At 43.9% G+C, this 17076-nt stretch overlaps 1 protein-coding gene across 7 annotated transcripts in view; it reads left to right on the top strand.

Moving 5' to 3' along the window:
• Window positions 1-15906, top strand: part of ABHD18 (abhydrolase domain containing 18) — a 58831-nt gene extending 42925 nt beyond the window's left edge. For 2 of the 7 annotated variants that reach the window (XM_074993323.1, XM_074993324.1), the window contains exons 11-14: window positions 396-497; window positions 10920-11298; window positions 12320-12482; window positions 14694-15906. In XM_074993323.1, coding sequence (XP_074849424.1) covers window positions 396-497; window positions 10920-11298; window positions 12320-12482; window positions 14694-14745 — 696 coding nt within the window. In that variant the 3' untranslated portion in view covers window positions 14746-15906. The remainder of the gene's footprint in view (window positions 1-395; window positions 498-10919; window positions 11299-12319; window positions 12483-14693) is intronic. The other 5 variants (XM_074993322.1, XM_074993321.1, XM_074993325.1 and 2 more) reach the window with 3 other exon arrangements.
• The last annotated feature ends 1170 nt before the right edge of the window (window positions 15907-17076 follow it).

The raw sequence follows: 17076 nt of genomic DNA, 5'->3' as shown, positions 1-17076 counted from the left end.
CTGTATTGCTCCTATTCCTCTCTTGATTGCAAGCACTCTGTGGAAAGGAGTTTGAATGATTTTTTTCACACGTTCTTATTGTAGAGTGGACTGACTGAAATACCTGTGAGGGATGGCATTTGTGGGCAGTATGTTTTTGTAATTAAAAATTTAGTAAAACTTTCAAACAAGAAATATGGTAAAGGCTTTTCTTGTCTGATATATCCTATGGAATTTGCTACAGCTTCTAAGTCCAGACTGGCTGGAATAAAATTTGGGAATCTTAAGTTTAACATACACGGATTTAGCTATATTCTGAATCTTTCCCCAGTTCTATTACCTGGGATTTCATTGACCACCTCAGAAAGCGTTGTTTGGATTTTTTCTGGTAATTTTTGTTTGCACTGTAATTTCAGGGTGTGTTAAGCAAAGCTGTAAACTGGAGAGAGCTAGAGAAACAATACTATACACAAACAGTCTATGAAGAAGAAATCATTCAAATGCTTGAATATTGTGGAGTGAGTACAATTTGTTTTTCCTATTTATTTTTTGGTGAAAAATAGTTTGCATCCAAAATCCAATCAAATACCTAACATCATGTCTAGATAATTCCAGCAAATATTCATTATACAAAATGTTATTTCTGGTTTCTTAAATTTTTTAGTTTAACAAAACTTTGAGGCAGAAATAACCCTTAACTAAGCAAAGATTAATACCTCAGTGGCTGTGTCTACACTATCCCAAAACTTCAAAATGGCCATGCAAATCTAATGAAGCACTGAAATACATATTCAGTGCCTCATTAGAATGCTGGCGGCTACGGCTCTTTGAAATTGCCGTGGCTCGCTGCCACGCAGCTTGTCCAGACGGGGGTCCTTTTGAAAAGGACCCCTATCTGGACAAGTCATGCGAGGGCGAGCCGTGGCAATTTCGAAGTGCTGTGGCCACCAGCATTCTAATGAGGCGCTGAATATGTATTTCAGTGCTTCATTAGATTTGCATGGCCATTTTGAAGTTTTGGGATAGTGTAGACATAGCCATTGTCATAATGCATATGTATAAGTGTTGAATTCTCTTCAAATTACTGTTCATGACCAACTACAAAAGACACCTGTTTATTGTAGTTCTCAAAACACAGGACATTCCCAACTGGCAAACCAGTTGAGTTCAGGAGGTTGCTTGTAAGTTGGTAGTTTTGGAACTAGGAATGCTTTTTCCCGTAGAAACAATGTTCTAAATGGTGATTAATTCGTAGGCTAGCCCACAAAAGCCCATTTAACCCATAATGTAGCTGAAATACTGTATATTTGCAATGAAAAATGGTAGAAAATACTGTTGCAATACTATCAAAACAAAAAGCAGTCAAGTAGCACTTTAAAGACTAACAAAATAATTCATTAGGTGATGAGCTTTCGTGGGACAGACCTCCTTCTTCAGACCATAGCCATACCAGAACAGACTCAATATTTAAGACACAGAGAACCAAAACAGTAACTGGTTCTCTGTGCCTTAAATATTGAGTCTGTTCTGGTATGGCTATGATCTGAGGAAGTGGGTCTGTCCCACGAAAGCTCATCACCTAATGAATTATTTTGTTAGTCTTTAAAGTGCTACTTGACCGCTTTTTTGTTTTGATGGTATATAGCCTAGCACCACTTTCTCTCTGTTACTGTTGCAATACTGGTAATTAAACAAAACAGAAAAACATTAAAATTCACTAAGAAATAGTTGTTTGTTTAACACTAAATGCTGGTGCTTGAGGAAAGGCAGGTTTAATTAGAAGACGAGGAGGTGTGTGGAGATTCTGAAGGGGACTTCTGGGCATCCCCCGGTCACAGGGCAAGAAACTCCTCTGGGTGCCTGGGGCTGTTAGATTTTTGGGGGCCTCCTAGGCTCCAGGGTCAGACCAAAAGTGAGGGATTCAGAATGCAGAAGAGGACTATGGGTTGAGACGCTGTTGTGTGTGGAGGATGTGAGGGCTCTGAGTGAGAGTGTGGACTCTGGCTGAGGATAGACATTTAGAGTGCAGGAGGAGGCTCAGGGAAGGATGGGATGAGGTTGTGTGCAGGGTCTGGGTGGGAGTCAGTGTGGGAAGGGGCTCAGGGCTGAGGGAGAAGATTTGTGGCTGGGGCGCTTACCTGGGGCATCTCCCTGCTGGTATCACAGGCTGAGGAAGGGTGAGGGGGCAAGTGGCTCTGCATGCTACCCTGTACATTCATGTAGGCATCATTCCCTCCAGCTCCCATTGTCCCAGATTCCAGGCCAATCCAAACTGCAGGGCCTGATCCTGCAGGTGGGGAAGCTTCCCAGCACTTGCAGTTGCAGTCCTGCGGGGGGCGGAAATGGCAGAGTATGGAGGTACACCCCCTTCCCACCAAGCAGGACCAGAACACTGGGATTTTAGTGGCTGAGGCACAGGTTCCTGGGCTAAATCTTGGGGCACTAGGAGAAATAAAAAATTAAGAACCTTCAGAACTGTCTTTGAAATGTTTGTTCTTCTTTGAGTGGTCCCCATGGATGCTCCACATTAGATGTCGGGCTCACCCCAGCGCCGCAGATTGGAAATTTCCAGCGGTATCTCGTCGGGTCGCGCATGCGCCGATGCACGTCGGTTCTTCGCGCACTTCCGGTCATGTGCGCGATCCAGTCCACGCCAGTTCCTTCTCAACCGCCAATGGCTGCAGACGGAATCTGCTCCGGCTCCAACTCCTGAGACAGATAAAATCGTTTTTAATATAGTTAATAGTTACTCGTTCGTTTATTAAGACTGTTAAAGTTGTTTCTCTTCTTATATATGGTTTTTAGAAGAAGAAAAGAAGGGGGAGGAAAGAAAGACACGGGAAGGAGGTGGCTGCCTCAAGCAGTCCACTATCTTAATGGCAGTAAACATTATCCTCCTTTGTGACTGTTAATAGCTGCTAAATACCTTATTTAACATTGAAAGGAGTTAAACGCCTTGACAGAGATGTCTTCGCCAGGGTTTCAAAAATGTGAATCATGCTGCGAGGCCATGCCTGCCTCTGATGGCCACAGTAAATGTATTTGTTGCCTTGGAGAGGCCCATGTTCCCCAGAAATGTCCCCACTGCTCTAAACTAACGCCCAGAGCAAGAAAGGACAGGGAAATGAGATTAAAGATGATCCTATTTGACAAGGCCCTCCAGCCTGAACCGTCGGAGAAGCCCCAAAGGGAAGGGCCCTCAGGGCCGCTTAAGAGGAAGGCTGCCTCCTTAACCTCCTCTGTGCACAAGAAAAAGAAGCTTTCCCTAGCTCGATCTTTGCCAGTGGTATCTGTGAGCAGGATGAGCGAGGCACAAGGCCGTGAGCCGCTGACTGCTCATAGCAGCGGAAAGGCCATACCTCATACAACAGTGCCAGGGGCTCCAGCCACTAAACAGTCAGCACCGAGAGCACCGCAGGCACCGACATGGCAGGCACCGGAGGCCATGGCACCAAGCCTTGTGGTACCGACGGCACCAGCACAGGGGTAGCCAGCACAGGACCTGACGGTGCTGGAGGAAGCTACCCGTACAGGACCGCGTGCAGCAGCACCAGGCACGGCACTGACAACTGCGCTGAGGTCCCTGGCACCGGAGATGGTGGCATCGACTTTTCATGGGCTGGGCAAAGCAAAATCCAAAGCCCGGCACCGTAGCCCATCCCTGGACATCATTGAAATGCCACTGTCCCCTAGCTCTCCTCCCGAGATGGACATAACACAACGGGCAGCAACACCAACAGCTTGTCTAAGACCCCCATCTCCCTTTCTTCAGCCACTGTCTCCCTGGCTTAGGCATCCTTCACTAGTCTCCAGTGCGGAACCTTACGAATACTGCTACAGAGCGTCCCCGCCAATGTCAACATCATCACGGCGGTCACGCTCCTCTAGTTGCCATATGTACAGACACCGGTCTTGGTCCAGATCCCCATCATTGGGACCCTCCCCCTGCTGTTACGGCCACCCATATCATGGTGAACACCGACACAGGGTCTCCAGATCCAGGGGCAGATCCCCACCTCAACCTCTAGTACATTCCTACATCCATCCTTCTTCAAAAAGAACCCAGCCTTCTCCAGCGGGGACAGGTCCAGAGTCCTTGGACCTCCCCCCAGAACCCTTAAGGGAGCAAACACACGAGGGGGCTCAGGAACCAGAGGAATCAGAGGAGGTTTATCACAGTGACACCTCTTCGTCCTCTCCTGATGAGGCGGTTGTCCCCAGGGACGTCTCTCCCCCGGACGACCTTAAACAATTCCAAGAACTTTTTAAGAGAGTGGCGCACACTCAAGACATACAAATTGCAGAAGTACAGGAGAAACATCACAAACTCCTAAAGAATCTGAGACCCCCAGCATCATCTAAAATAGCCATCCCACTAGATGAAGCTATTATGGAAGCAGCCACCAACATATGGCAGACCCCTGCCTCCATTCCACCTACAAATAAGAGGGCAGATAAGAAGTACTTTGTTCCATCCAAGGGTATGGAATTCCTGTTTAAACACCCCCAGCCAAATTCCTTAGTGGTCGAATCCTCACAACACAGATCTAAGATACCCCAATACAAATTGCGGGGGGGGTCTGACAAAGACGTGAGGAAACTGGACTTATTTGGAAGAAAGGTTTACTCCTCCTCCACGTTATTACTGAGGATGGCCAACTATGCTGCCCACCTATCAAATCACAATTTTGATAACTATTCTAGACTTACCTCCCTTATGGATTTCCTTCCGGATGACAAGAAACCGGTTTTGAAGGCGATCGTCCAGGAGGGTCATGCGGCCTCTCAGACAGGAGTCCAGATCGCCCTAGACATAGTGGACACAGCAGCATGCTCCACAGCAGTAGTAATATGCAGAAAGTTGTGGCTCCAGATGTCCGGTATCCCCAAACATCTGCAAGCAAAAATTGAACACCACTAGCCATCACCTACAGTCCTCAGCTAAAACCTCTACAGCGCATCATCAGGGATCTACAACCTGTCCTGGACAATGATCCCACACTTTCACAGGCCTTGGGAGGCAGACCTATCATTGCTCACAGACAACCTGCCAACCTAAAACAAATCCTAACAAGCAACTATACACTGCACCACAGTCACTCTATCTCAGAGACCCATCCATGCAACAAACCTCGTTGCCAGCTCTGCCCACATATACACACCAGCAACATCGTTACAGGACCTAACTGGATCAGCCACACCATCGTGGGTTCATTCAGCTGCACATCTACCAATGTAATTTATGCCATCATGTGCCAGCAGTGCCCCTCTGCCATATACAACGGACAAACTGGACAGTCTCCACGTAAAAGAATAAATGCACACAAATCAGACATCAGAAATGGCAATATACAAAAACCCATAGGAGAGCACTTCAGTCTCCCAGGACACACAGTAGCAGATTTAAAAGTAGCTATCCTGCAGCAAAGAAATTTCAAGACCAGACTCCAAAGAGAAATTACTGAGCTACAATTCATCTGTAAATTCAATACCCTCAGCTCAGGATTAAACAAAGACTGTGAATGGCTGGCTAAATACAAAAGCAGCTTCCCCTCTCTTGGAGTTCACACCTCCAGATCTACTGACGACAATACAACTCAGCCTTCCTGACTGAGCTAACGTCGTTATCCCCATCCTTGCTCTGGCCTATTTATACCTGGCCTTGCAGATTTCCAGGACCAGCATCTGAAGAAATGAGTTAACTCACGAAAGCTCATGCTCTAAACTTTTCTGTTAGTCTGTAAGGTGCCACAGGACCCTTCGTTGCTGCAAGCAAAAATTGTGGATCTCCCATTCGATAAATAAAAATTATTTGCTGATTCAACTGGTTCGGTCCTACACTCCAGCAAGGACTCAAGGGCCACATTTAGAACACTGGGCATGTACACCCCCTCTGTACAGGAGAAAGAAATTTTATCCCCAGCAAAGGTGCTATGCATACTAACCCCAGCGCTTGAAATACCAATGGGGTGACGATCAAGGGCGCCATCAACAGCAACAACAGTATAGGGCCCCCAGACGGCATCCCCAGCAAGGGCATACAAGCTCAGGGCAAGCTCCAAGACAGCAAGTTTGACGGCTGTGAGAAGGACTGCAATACCAAGACCATCACTCAATGCCAATCACAGCATATGTTCCACCACTGACTCAAACCATTTTATCTTCAATGGCAAAGCATCACGACAGACAAATGGGTGTTGGAAATTATAGCCAAGGGATACTCCATCCCTTTCCAATCACTACCGCCACCAAAACCCCCTACCCAGTCCCTCCCCAGGGACCCCTCTCACGAGACAAGGTTGAAAAAAGAGGTAGACCACCTCACATTTATAGGGGCAGTGGAGAGAATCACGGAAGAATTCCAAGGGAAAGGCTTCTACTCCTGATACTTTCTAACAGAGGAAAAAAAAAAACAGGAGGCTGGAGACCAATCCTGGACCTACGGGCTCTCAACCAGTACTTGCGCAAATAGCGCTTCAAGATGACTACTATTGCCTCCATAGTTACGGCACTGGACGATGGAGATTGGTTCGCAGCCATCGACTTACAGGACGCATATTTCCACATAACAATCCACCCGGCACACAGATGTTTTCTTTGCTTCAAAGTGGGCAGGGAGTACTTCCAATACAGAGTCCTCCCATTTGGTCTTTCTTCGGCGCCCAGAGTCTTTACCAAACGCTGGCAGTAGTATCAGCTTATCTACACAGGCAGGGCGTGTTCATTTTTCCATATCTGGACGACTGCATACGAAAAGGGGTCTCAAGAGCAGATGTCCTGCGCATGATAGACGTTACTACAAAGACCTTTACTTCACTGGGCCTAGTCATCATTTCCTGAAATCAAAGACCGAGCCCACACAAAACATAGAGTTCATAGGGGCACGCATAGACTCTACTACATCAAAAGTATACCTGCCCGATGCCCATTTCCGTACCATCAAATCCCTGGTGCAGGTAATGATGTACAGCCCCACAGTGCCATTCCTAACATGCCTACAGCTTCCGGGGCACATGGCGGCCACCACATTTGTGGTACAGAATGCCAGGCTACACATGCAAGGCCTATAGCAATGGCTGGCGAGCATTTACAGGCCAGCGATTCACACCCTCCACAAAACAGTATCACCCAAAATGGAGGTGCGGAAGTCCCTCGCATGGTGGGTACACCCCGAGAACTTACCAGTAGGGGTGCAAATTTGCGGTTTTTCTCACAACGGACGCATCCCACATAGGATGGGGAGCGCACATTGGCAACAGAGTGATACAGGGGCAATGGTCCCCAGCAGAGATGGCAGTGCACATAAACATACTGGAACTCAGAGCAGTGTTCAGTGCATGCAGGCACTTTCAAAAATATCTGCAGGGCAAAGTGGTCGGAGTCAATACCGACAACACCTCCACAATATTCTATATCAATCGTCAAGGAGGGACCAGATCTCATGCACTATGCGCAGAGGCAGTCCAGTTGTGGAACTGGTGCATTACCAACAACATAACTCTCAAAGCCTCATACTTGCCAGGTGTCCACAACGTGAAAGCGGACCAACTAAGCAGACACTTTGCTCTCATGCACAAGTGGCAAATCCGCTCCGATCTGCTCTGCGAAGTATTTGACAGATGGGGGTTTCCCCGAATCGATTTGTTTGCCACCTACACCAACAAGAAATGTCCACAGTATTGCTCCAGAGCAGGCATTGGGCAGGGTTCTTTGGGGGATGCCTTCATGGTCCCATGGAGGGGTCCTCTGCTGCATGCATTTCTTCCACAACACTCATTCACAAGGTTCTAGAGAGAGCCAGAAGGGAGAAGGCACGCGTGATACTTATAGTTCCAACGTGAGACCAACAGCAATGGTTTCTCTTGCTCCTGCGCATGTCATGCTGCGCGCCACTCCCCCTCCCAATAGTACCGGACCTTCTCATGCAGAGTCAGGGGTCCATAGTGCACCAACATCCTCAAATGCTCCGCCTACAAGCGTGGCTAATCCATGGCTCAGTGCCTTAGAGAGCACATGATCAGAAGGAGTAAAAGAAGTTCTGGAGTGCAGTCGACAGGCCTCCACCAGGAGGACTTACACACAGAAATGGAAACGATTTATATCCTGGTGCTCGTCCAAGCAATTGGATCCTCTAGATGTCTCTATTCCCGTAATTCTAGAGTACCTGCTGGAGCTGAAACAAGACGGACTTTATCTATCTTCATTAAAGGTCCACCTCGCAGCTATATCAGTGTTCCAACACAGAGAGGAAGGGCCAACCATATTCGCCCATCCCCTTACCACACGATTCCTAAAGGGGCTTGCAAACCTATACCCTCCTTGGAAGCTGTTATCACCTTCATGGAGTTTGGACTTGGTCCTTGACCCGCTGTCTAGACCACCCTTTGAACCATTGGCCACGGTACCCCTCCGGTTGCTCACCATAAAAGCAATATTTCTTCTTGCAATTACATCAGCCCACAGGGTGAGTAAACTCGCAGCAACAATGGCAATGCCACCCTACACAATATTCTCAAAGGAAGCGGTGATCTTACAGTTACACCCAGCCTTCATTCCAAAGATTGCCTCAGAGTTCCACATTAATGAACCAATAGTTTTACCTTCATTTTATTCTAAACCGCACACCTCCAGCAAGGAAGCGCAGCTGCATTTGCTAGATGTGAAGAGGGTGTTGGCCTTTTACATAGACAGAACTAACCCCTTCCGGAAAACAGACAGACTTCTGGTGTCTCTCGCACCCAGATCAAAAGGGGAAGGCCTATCCTTACAAAGAATTTCAAATAACATTGTATCCTGCATAAAACTGTGTTACGAGCTCCGTAAGACCCCTCTGCTAGCTCCGCCCAGGGCTTGCTCCACTAGAGCAATGGCGACATCGACAGCTTTCTTCAAAGGAATTGCATTAAAAGACATCTGCAGAGTGGTGACTTGGTCATTCTACGACACCTTCGCCAAGCACTATGCGATGCACCGGGTGTTGGATGAGGATATGCGTCTATCGACAGAAGTCCTTTCAAGGGCAAGCTGCGCATAATCGAGTACCCACCTCCATATTTGGGGTCACTGCTGGGTAGTCACCTACTGTGGAGCACCCATGGGGACCACTCGAAGAAGAAAGAGAAGTTACTCACTTGTGTAGTAACCATGGTTCTTCGAGATGTGTGCCCCTGGGTGCTCCACTATCCACCCGTTCCTCCCCGCTTTGGAGTTCTGCTTGGTGTTTTTCAGGAGCATCTAGGGCGGTTGATCGAGGAACTGGCGTGGACTGGATCGTGCACGTGACCGAAAGTGCGCGAAGGACCAATGCGCATCGGCACATGCACGACCCGACAAGATACCGCTGGAAATTTCCGATCTGTGGCACCGGGGCGAGCCCGACACCTAATGTGGAGCACCCACGGGGACACATCTCGAAGAACCATCTTTACTACACAAGTGAGTAACTTTTCTCTTTTTTGTAGGGCCAGGGGAATCAAAATATTGAAACCCAGATTCCCAAATGTTAGAAAAGTAGTCCAGGTAGCTTGGAGTAGCATTTTGAAATGCCAAATAAACTCTTGAATCCATTACTTTGCTTATTCTTTAGTTGAAATATTTATATAATGATAAAAAGCAATGAAAAAAGACGTGACCAGGTGTGAGTATCTGATTTATTAAGAAATAATTATTGGTTTATGGGATTTATAACAGAATAAGGGCACTCATTTTTTTAAATTAAATTGCTTTTTAAATTGCTTGATTTTTCGATTAGTTAAGTAATAACAAAAAGTAATTTGCATCTGACATGTGATACTCTGCATTTTAGTAATTGAGTACTTACCGTTACATGATAGGACAGATCCAAAACTAAGAGATAAGGCAGGGGAGGGCAATGTGCGGTCAGATCCAGACCTCCACTACTATCCTGCAACCCATCAGGAACCTTGGCAGACTCCCTGCCTGCCCTGCCCCATATGCCACTTAGTGACTGGCTACCTGGGACAACTATTTTGTGTGCTGTGAGGTGGAGGAGGGGATGTTTGCCTGTTGCCTCTGCCCCTAGCACAATCTCACAGCTCCTGTTGGCTGGAGACCAGCCAATGGGAGCTGCCCAAGCCATGCTTGTGGATTGGGCAGCACGCAATGCCTGCCACTCCCTGATTAGGGCTTTGTGGCATGGAGAGCACATGGCACCTATAGCCAGCCACTCTGAGTGCTGCATGTGGGGCATGGAAGGTAGGGAGCCTGCCTGAGGCTCCTGCTAGGTTACTGGCCAGGAACGCCTTCTTGGCCAAAGCCTGCACCTAGCACCTCAGGCTGTCCCTTCCTCAGGTCACAACCCAAGCCCCTTGCATCCATAGCTCCTTCCAGACCTGGCATCCCAATCCCCTGACCCAGTTCACAACGCAACCCCCTGCATTCCCGCCCCAGCTCACAATCCTCTCCTAGACTGAACCCACCCCCTGCACCTCTGCTCTCGGTCACAATCCTCTCCTGCATTCCTACTCATATCCTTCCCAGGCTGTGCACCCTTCCTGCACCCTAATTCCATGGTCCAGGATCACACCACTATCCTTAATTCAAACGCCATCCTAGACCTCACACCCTCTCCTGTGCCCCAGTCACCTATCCCCGACTCCCTTCTATACCCAACTTCTCTCCGAGACCCTGCACTTTCTCCTTTAATATCATGGAAGAGTGTTCCTTGACCACTTCCAAATTCTATGAGTGGCTCCCCATCAAAAATCATTGCCCACCCTGATATACGGCGTGATATAGGTTGAAATTTAGATAATGGACCAATCTGTATGCTAAGAGTTTGAGATTGCTTGTGCAGCACTCTGCCTGGCTCGTGCCAGAGGTCTCACTGTGTCATTAGCACTGGATTCACTCACCTTTTATTTAATAATGTTGATCAGAAACGTGAAAACTCTTAATAAAAGGCATTTATTTCTGTTTAGACAGACTCCTTCAAGATGGGACAAGACTTCGTTAAAAATTCCCCCAGCAGCGTGGACAGTCTGAACAAGCTAGCTCTGTCTTCCAGAATGTTAAATCTGGATACCACAAACAAAATTCTGTCTACAGATGCCATTCGCTGCCTTAGTACCAGTAAAAGTACTGTATGTGCCTCATCAGAAAGACTCTTACTACAAGATGCTCCAAAAATGCAGCGTATAAATGAAACATTTTCAACCAACAGAAGTAGTAATAAGAACTTCACCAATCAGCAGGAGCATCGGATAAGTGAAGAAAGGAAAAGGGATACTTTACAGAGAGAATCACTAAGGTTCATGAAAGGAGTTATGGATGAATGTACACATGTAGCTAATTTCTCAGGTACTTTATTTTAATTTGGGGATTGGGACAAATGTCTAGAATAATCTTTTATCTATGCAATAATTTTGCAGTTGTACTGTTATCCCAGAAAGCTTTTATATTTGATTAGAAAGGGTGTCGTGTATCATCACAGAATGGGCATATAAATGGACATGTCTTTTTAAAAATGTGTGTCAGACTTGTTATTAACACATCTAGTTTCAGAGGAACCTCTTTTTCACAATTACTCTGCCCGTTCAAAACCACTTAACTATCTCAATCTAGATTTGCATTGTTCATGAGCTCCACCAAGTCTCTATGCCCGGTTTCCATTTATGTTAGTTTTTCTCTTAAGAAGTATGTGAGTTTCTTACACACAGTCTGATTACATCTAGCAAATGTGTTTTAACATGAGCTTGTTTGCTTCAGGTATTGCTGGGTCTCTTAAATGAGAGAACATATTTTGTAATCTTTCTTCTGTATGCAAGCACATGCTGTTATAAAGCCAGAAGTTGTCTTCAAAGAGGATAAGAGATGGCTGTGCTGAATATTGCCTTATTCCCTCAATTTGTCATGTTATAACTTCTATAGTTCTAGTGCTAACTGTGAGGCAATCCATAACTTAAATTGCTGCTGAATTACATTATAAAATTGATTTTTGCCCTCCCGTCTCATCTCAGAGCAAAGGCACCAAGAATCAAGATCTAGTTATGCAATACATCTTTTATTTTGCAACTACATTATGGAATATCTTTGCCTTTGATCTGAAAATACTATGTCCAAGGATAGTTGGATACCTAATCTTCTATTTAAACTGTTTCTATAGTCTTTTCCATGCAGAGAGCTGATTGAACCTGATCATTAAGGAGACTTGCCACTGAATACAAGAGACCCTCCCACACTCCACATGGGATTTTTGTATTAGATGGATAACGTAGCTTTATAAGTTACTGAGGAATACTGATTTGGGAGTAGAAAACAGTTTAAGCACAAAAAATAAGCATTTCCTGGGGGGGGGGAAGAAGTAATTTTTTCTGTTCAGTTCCAGTTGACCCAAGTCTAATCATAGTTGTTCAAGCCAAGGAGGATGCATATGTTCCACGTAGTGGAGTGCGCAGCCTTCAAGACATCTGGCCTGGATGTGAAATCAGGTATCTGGGTGGAGGTCATGTCAGTGCCTACCTCTTCAAACAAGGACTCTTCAGGTAAGAGGTTAAGTATAAACAAGGGAGCAAAAATATGGTTGTGATTTTTTTCCATAATACCACATTGTTGAGGGAATTGGTTTTCTATGTTGGCATCTCTGTCTTCAAAAAAACAAAAATAGCTTTTATTCCTCTTCATTGACACCATTAATTTAGTGCATGTATGTTCAATGGTCAAGAATTACCCTATATTTATTTTTGCAAGGGTGGTTCTTGTCAGAATGAAAAGTAGGTGAAGACCAGATTCAAAATCTTAAATTATCTTTCAGACAAATAAGTTAATGTAATTCTAGACTTCACACTGTATCTCAAACTTCTCAAATGTTGTTTATATAAATACAATTCCTTAAATTTTAAGGAGTTACAGTAAGGTAATACTCCTCACGCATACTGAGAATTCCCTTGCAGTGCAGGAGTTAATGAGGGAACCTAAACAAAAAAGGAAACGATCTACTTATCTAAGCATCAGGATCTGTAACTGTAAAATTAGCAGTTTTTGAAAGATGTTGCAGTGATAGAAAATACAAAAGAGGTAGTTTTGGGATCAGAATTTCTTGAAAGAGTTGAGTACAAAAGGCTTTGATCCAACAAAGCGTGTGCTTAACTTTAAGCATTGCCTGCTCGCATTGTTTCAAAAGATTGAGGTCAAAGAGGACCCGGTAAGTGATGCGGGGGGGGAAAGAATTCCTAGTTCCAAATTAGTGCTGAAGAACAGTGTTCTGAAGGTGTAGGACATCTGGTTGTTTTTGTTTGTTTGTTTGTTTGTTTTTTTAAGTGTGGCCTGGACACGATCCTCTCCTAATAATATCTTAGATTTAATTACATGAGATCAAATAGTCTTGAGAGCTGTTCCAATCAATGTAAATAATTTTTTAAATGTGACTCTGAAAAGAATTAGACTCCCTGTATGAACAGTATATACATAACTGTTTAGAATGACTGGTGGTATTCTGTATATAAATTGAAAGGCATTTCCCTGCATATTTAACCCATAATTGTTGCTGCCTCCCTTTCCTTTTTTTTGCAGTGCTTAGATTTCATTGAAAATGTAAGTTTGGTAAAATTGATTGGATATTTGTGGGCGGCCCTCTTATGCAAAATGTTTCCTTTCTTTTTCTGGCTTTCTTTTTTACAGTATGTGATCTGTTCATTTCCTCAATTAGTTATATTGTTTGTTTACAGTGTTGTAGCCATGTTGGTCCCAGGATATTATAATGAAATGTTGCTGAGGTAATATTTTTTTATTGGACCAACTTTGGTGACAGAGACAAGCTTAGACATGAATATGAGTTCAACAGCTTGTCTCTGTCATCAGCGTCCTATCTCCCGGGGGTCCAGAATCAGCTGGCAGATCACCTAAGGTGACAGTTGCTTGTTCAAGAGCGGTCAGTCAGCGTGGATTTCCTCTACTCTGTCTTCCAAAAGCGAGGTTTTTCCCTGGCTGGACCTCTTCATGTCCCAGAGCAACTGCAACTGTCCTCAGTTCCATTCCTTCCAGGTCGACAGAAGGACCCCCTGGAATGTCCAGACTGGCTTAATGGGGAAACGACAGAACACTGTTGACAAAAGTGCCACATTCTGCCCATTTACTGTTGACAGAACAACTTGAGAATGTGCCACTTCCTGGGTTTAGTTGACAAAACACCATTTTTTTTCAACAAAACTCTCTAGTGTGGACATAGGCTTTGTGAGGATTCTGACACTACTGATTCTTCCTGCATTTAAACCAAAGTCCTTGAAATGTGCATTATGCCATTATTAGTTCCCTTTGAGTCATTCAGCCCCTTAATAAGTAAATGTTAAATTTCCAAAAAGATTGAGGGCTCTGAATCTTTGCCTCATTTTAGCTGCATTGTACTAGTGCAAAGTAGGCTTAAATTCAGTTCTTAGAGAATCTTTCTAATGCATGGAGATCATTAGGTGTCAACAGAAGCTCTTACGCCATCCTGTCCTGCCATGGGTGTCTGGCTTGGTTCCCTGTTGTAGGCTGATTGCCAGTTGTTTGTAGGGATCCTTGTGACATTTGGCAGTTGGTTCAGATTAGAGCTTGGGGCTCGAATGACATCATGGATTTGGGAAATAATGAGTTCTGGCTTTCCTCAGGTGTACCAAGCACTCTTAAGTCTGTTTTTACAAAGAAGAACAAGTAACTTGTGTCTGCCCCCTCCCAAATTATATTAGTAATACTTTCTCTCCGTATTCTCTTTTTAGGCAAGCTATTTATGATGCATTTGAGCGCTTTCTCCAGAAATATGCTGTTTAATGATCTTCATTATGAATTTGCTCAATGTGGTCTCATTTGAGCTTTCTGGATCTGGAATTTTACACTGGCATGTTTTGTAAAGCCAGCCAATTACACCAGTTCTAAATGGATGGACACGAACACTGAATGTCAGACCCAGCAGTTGTTAATGTTTTGCCAATAACAACAGTAGTTTCAATTCAACAACATGCCAGTCTAAGACTTATGTGCATTAATTTGAACCATGAAAATGTTGGCAACTTTTCTTCTTGTTGACAATATTTTTTCTTACCCTGAGTGTTTTGCCCACATTTTCCTGTGCTATTGTTAAAGGTTTGTTTTTTAAAAGGGTTCCTCCTGCAAGCCCTGCTTTATGTGTTTCATTGCCATTATTTGTGGTGTCCCAAATTCATCATTGTGACTTAAAACAGCAGGAATAAATAAGAGAAGTTGGACAGGAATGGGAAGAGGAAAAATCTTCCTCAAAGTATTATCTAGAAAAAAAGTAAATTAATATTTTATGGACATGTTTGAAAGCTTTCTCTATTATGAAAGTCCCTTTTTTATTAAAAAGTAGATAATTTGCAATAACTGTATATATTTCACAGCTGAAAAAAAGAGTAACAGAACACCCAGTAATTGATTTTTTAAAATTTATAATTGGACAATACAGAAGTCTGGTCCCATCAGCATTTTATAACTGAATTACTTTAAATGAAAAGAACTTCTGGGGAATAATCTTAATGCAGAATATGATAGCACAAAGACTAATGATTTTTATGCACTGTTTGAAGCACCTTTTTATTCTGCTGTAGAATTTAGATAACCTTTAATAGATTGGTGGAAGAAGTTGCAGTAGAAGTAATTTTTAACAATGTGTTGATGCAGCAGATGACTGGTTGTTTTTTCAGTTCAGTGCAATTGTATTAGATATGTACCTTTCACCTTTCAACTAGAGCATTTTACTTCATTAAGTTTAAATGTGGAATTTTTCTACTTTACTTGTCAAGGATGTGCAGTGAATAAAATTTTGCTTGTACAAATACACTCTTGAAAATTCATCTTGCACATGTGTATAGTAAATATGTCAATCTGTAAAATGGGATACCAAATCCTGAGGAAAAAACTGAAAGAAACATTTGTAATAAAATTTATTTCAAATTCCAAATGTGCTGGAACTCTGTCATAGTGTTCTTCTTTTAATTGAAATGTTTAAAACAAATGTCACTGTTTCTTTGATGCGGTGTTAGAAAATGTATAGTATTGTGAGCAAGTGATAAGCTTCACCCCCTGACTAAAGCATTCATGATGCTAACATCCAGAATGTTTGTAATTTAGAAAATACAAGTCTTCAAAAGTAATCACATTGAAGATTAATTTTTAAATTAAAGATGTAATTTCAGGATCAAAATGCAGAGAAATTACCTGATACACAGCTTGTTGTGTGTTTCTTTTTGGTTTTTGGTGATTAGAATATTTTACAAACGAAAGTGGTTTAAAAATTAGTTAACAATTGTGAATATCTGGACAGATGGCCCACATTCTCTACTTGATGATTTCTGTACAATACTGTGTCTACCATGTTCTTCTTCCACCTACAGAAGGGGAGATTCTGTGGCGGGGAAAGTCTTGAGTGCCTGGAAGAAAGAAAAGAAAATTGAAGGGTGTCTTAAATGAACTACAGGTTGAACCTCTCGTCCAGTACACTCAGGATCTGTCCGCTTCCAGATGAGAGAATGTGCCAGACAATGGGAGGTCAATATTTTCTAGCACATTACCAACACTTCCATTGTTTACTGGACTCTTAGAAGACATTTAGGGGTAAATTAAAGCTAAATAACAGCACAGAACACTGAGAGCCAGGACTGGTTGCTGTAAACAAACTCTGAGACCACAGAAAACTTGGCCACACGGTTAAGTGGTTATCCGGCTAACTATATTGAAAATATTGACCTCCCATGGTCCAGCAAATTCGTCTGGCACCAGTCAAGATCCAAGGGTGCAGGGCTTGGGATGTTCAACATGTACTATGTTTGTTCTGCAATGCTCTTTTACTTTAAGAATATAGCAAGCTTGTGTAGGAAGCATGGTAACTTACAACTGTTGATAATCACCGTTATCAGTCTCTGACGAGAAAGCAAGCAGGTGGCTTTTGATAATGTTTGTGCTAAGAAATGCATAGTGAGAGCAGAGAACTCTGCAACCTAGAAGTAGCCCAGTCTGAATCGGGAAGGACGTGTGACTCGACCCAAGAGGGGCAACAGCTAGAAGTCAAAAGTGGGTGCCCTTACTCAACCACTGAGGGAAAATGCTGTGCCCTGAGCCGTGACAGTATGACATATGATGTAAAGT

This window comes from Carettochelys insculpta, chromosome 4 (genome assembly GCF_033958435.1).
Source record: "Carettochelys insculpta isolate YL-2023 chromosome 4, ASM3395843v1, whole genome shotgun sequence".
In the NCBI taxonomy this organism is placed as follows: domain Eukaryota; kingdom Metazoa; phylum Chordata; order Testudines; family Carettochelyidae; genus Carettochelys; species Carettochelys insculpta.
Note: the sequence above shows the minus strand (reverse complement) of the source record. Positions and strands in the feature narration are given on the sequence as shown.